Source organism: Lates calcarifer, linkage group LG4 (assembly GCF_001640805.2).
Source record: "Lates calcarifer isolate ASB-BC8 linkage group LG4, TLL_Latcal_v3, whole genome shotgun sequence".
Lineage (NCBI taxonomy): Eukaryota > Metazoa > Chordata > Actinopteri > Centropomidae > Lates > Lates calcarifer.
Genome location: NC_066836.1, coordinates 70,099 through 73,237, shown reverse-complemented (window position 1 = coordinate 73,237; position 3,139 = coordinate 70,099). Strand labels below are relative to the sequence as shown.

The window sequence follows — 3,139 nt, the reverse complement described above, 5'->3', positions numbered from 1 at the left end:
TATGGGAATCGCTTTGGCGTGACCAACTATGGAAGCTCCAATGACACCACATCTGTCAGTGACAGACAGGTCGAACTGTGCCTGGGGCACGCCCCCTGTATAACAATGCAGTCAACCAGCTCCTCTCAAATCATTCCAGGCCGGTTTCTTTCCGTGTCTATGCAAGGAGGGATGTGATGGTGAAACACCTCACTCTGTTATCAACGAACCGGGGATTACATTGAGTAACCCAAAGTTCTTTTTCTAACATCGTTCAGTGTTTCACTATGGGAAATATAGACCACTCCTGGAGTGCATAAGCTTGCAGAGGCCATAAACATATCCAGCCTGTCAGCAATAACACTGACCCTGGCGTGTTTACTTCTAGCACTGCTTGTGCTAAGGACAGCCCTGAGACGTCAAGCCTGTAAAACCTCACAAAAGTGTGAGGGGTAGCCCAGCTTACAGCAGCACAAATATCCTGCAATGACACTCCCCTGAACAGAGCCCATGAAGTGGCCATACCCCTTGTGGAATGAGTACTGAGACCCTTGGGGGGGCTGCAAACCCCGACACTTATAGGCCAGGGAAATAGCCTCCACAATCCAGTGAGACAGCCTCTGGCGAGACAGTGGCTTGCATTTATAAGGAGTAGCCCAGGACACGAACAGCTGATGAGCTTTCCTGAACCCTACTGTTCTACTCACATACACCTGCACTGCCTGCACTGGACACGTGTTTAGCCTCTGCTCCTCACCTGAGGAAAAAGGAGGGTGAAAAGCCAAAAGCTCCACAGTGGGACATCTGTAAGCTGACTCAACCACCTTAGGCACAAAAGCCGGGTTGGGTCGTAGGCAGACCTTAGTGCCACCTGGGGCAAACTGCGAGCAGGAAGGGCGGATAGAAAAAGCTTGCAAGTCATTCACACGCTTCGCTGTGGTTAAAGCCAAGAGCAGAACTGTTTTCAAAGAGACAAACTTCATCCCTACAGCCTCCATAGGCTCAAAAGGGTGATGAGATAATGCGTCCAGCACTACTGACAGATCCCACAGAGGAATTAAGGGTCTGGAAACTGGGAGCTTGCGGCGTGCACCCTTCATGAAATGACAGACCAGAGAATGTTGTCCCACTGGCACTCTCTCTCTCGTACAGTGGATTTCCTCGTGATAGGAGATCCACCCCCTGTTCAATACGCCTGGCACATGTGACACTCGAGCTGACTTGTGCAGCTGCAGAGAGTGAGTGCCACCCTGGCGGTTGATGTATGCCACCACCACGGAGTTGTCTGTTTTTACCAAGACATGGCGACCTTGGAGAAAGTGAAGGAAATGTTTTAGTGCAAAGAACACTGCCCAGAGTTCCAAGATGTTTAGGTGAGCCCGAGCCAGCCCCGGGCTCCAGGTGCCATTCACCCCTCTGCCCAGCATGGTCGCCCCCCCCATCCCGATAGGGACGCATCTGTCATCATAGTTACCCTGGATAATACCTTTCCCAGCGGGACTCCCAACGTGAGGGCCGCTGAGTCTCTCCATGGGCGGAGAGCTGCCACACACGTTGGGGTGATTCTCACCCTGCTGCTGAGGTGATGACACAGGGCACAGGCACAATGCGGCCACCCAACACTGAAAATCCCTCATCCTCAGAAGCCCCAAATGTACAACAGATATCACTGAAGCCATGAGGCCGAGCAGATGCAGGCAGGCAAGTCTGAACGTCACGAACTTTACCAGCTGGAAAAGGGAGAGGCAGTGTTTGAGAGATGCCAACCTCCCCTCCAATAGCGTGACGCGATAGGAGAGGGAGTTTATGTTGAGACCCAGATATTCTGTGCATTGCACAGGTTCCACTCGGCTTTTCGCCCAGTTGACGTTGAACCCCAGATCACTGAGATGATCTATCACCATAGCGGAATCTCTGATCACCTGATCCCGTGACTGAGAGCATATTAGATAATCGTCTATGTACGAGAATATTCTGATGCCGCTGTTCCATAATGGAGACAGCGCTGCTTCCACACACTTGCTGAACACCCTCGGAGCTAACGATAGCTCAAACGGCATGGCCAGATATTCGTAGGCTCTGCCTCTCTATTGTTACAAACCAATCGCCCAGGTGGATCGAGTGACAGAGCACTTTGTGTGTCAACATTCTGAAAGCGTACTTTTGTAAGTGCTTGTTTAACACACGGAGATCTGTGATCTCCGAAGTGATGAGCTCTCTTTCTTTGGAACGAGGAAGTAATTATTAGGGACTGTATTTTGTTCTCTAGAACACGTGCAGCATCCCCCTTGGCCACAGAAACCAACACACCATTGAATCTGGGTGGTTTCATAGTGAACTGTAGTCTGTGCCCCTGAGAGATAGTGTACATAATCCTATGGGTGCACTGCGCATGTGTACCACCTGTCCGCCCGGGCAGCAAAAGGTGTCACCTCCGGGATCTGAGGGGAGATGTCTGCACCCAGTGGAGTGAGAGCTCCCCTGTGGGTACAGTCGGGGCACAACGTGAGTTTGTTTTTATGTTGTTTTGGGGAAAACAAGCAAGCTTGGGAGTGCTTGGCAACACTGTATTATTTGTCCCTGACTCTCCTCCTCTGAAACATGAGGGGAGAGAGGCTGAGAGAGGACACCTGAGACAGAACTCACCATGGCCTCTGAACCATGAACTTTGGAACTCTGTTCCACCTTTCTTCTCTTCTTTGTGGGGGAAGGGGAGAGAGAAGCTGTGGGTGCTAGGTTGCACACTTTTTCTTCCCTTCCCCGGGGTGGAAGGGGCGGTTTCTTGCTGCCACAGCGGCAAAGGAGTGTTTGCCCCATGGTCCTGGGTTTCCTGACCTGGGCTGCTGATTAGTCTTTGGCTTGGTTGCCTGTCTCTGTGGTCTGCAACCCTCGTGTCTCCCTCTCACAGCAAAGCCAGGCCTTGGTCCCTGGGGGGGACGAGGGACATGCTTCCTGGGTAGGCAGAGGTCAAAGGCTTCACCCTCTTGCTTTCTGAGTGTGCTGGTTTCCTTCATCTTCTCCAAAGCCGGAGCAAAAAGACCTTTGGTGCGGTCATAAGCGGTGTCCATGACCTCTGCCTTTTGTGAGTCACTCAGGCCTGAGAGGTTCAGCCACAGAGCTCTCTTCCCTGACATTATCCAAACCAGGCCAGTTTTTAAAC

The 3,139-nt window shown here is 51.8% G+C and overlaps 1 protein-coding gene across 1 annotated transcript; it reads right to left on the bottom strand.

Annotated features, from left to right (window-relative positions):
• Positions 1–233: 233 nt before the first annotated feature.
• LOC127142337 (uncharacterized) lies at positions 234–1,883 on the bottom strand. Its single transcript, XM_051069743.1, is given in 2 exon segments — positions 234–538; positions 540–1,883. Coding segments are annotated over 2 exon segments (1,629 nt in total). The 3' UTR covers positions 234–253.
• Between the last annotated feature and the right edge of the window lie 1,256 nt (positions 1,884–3,139).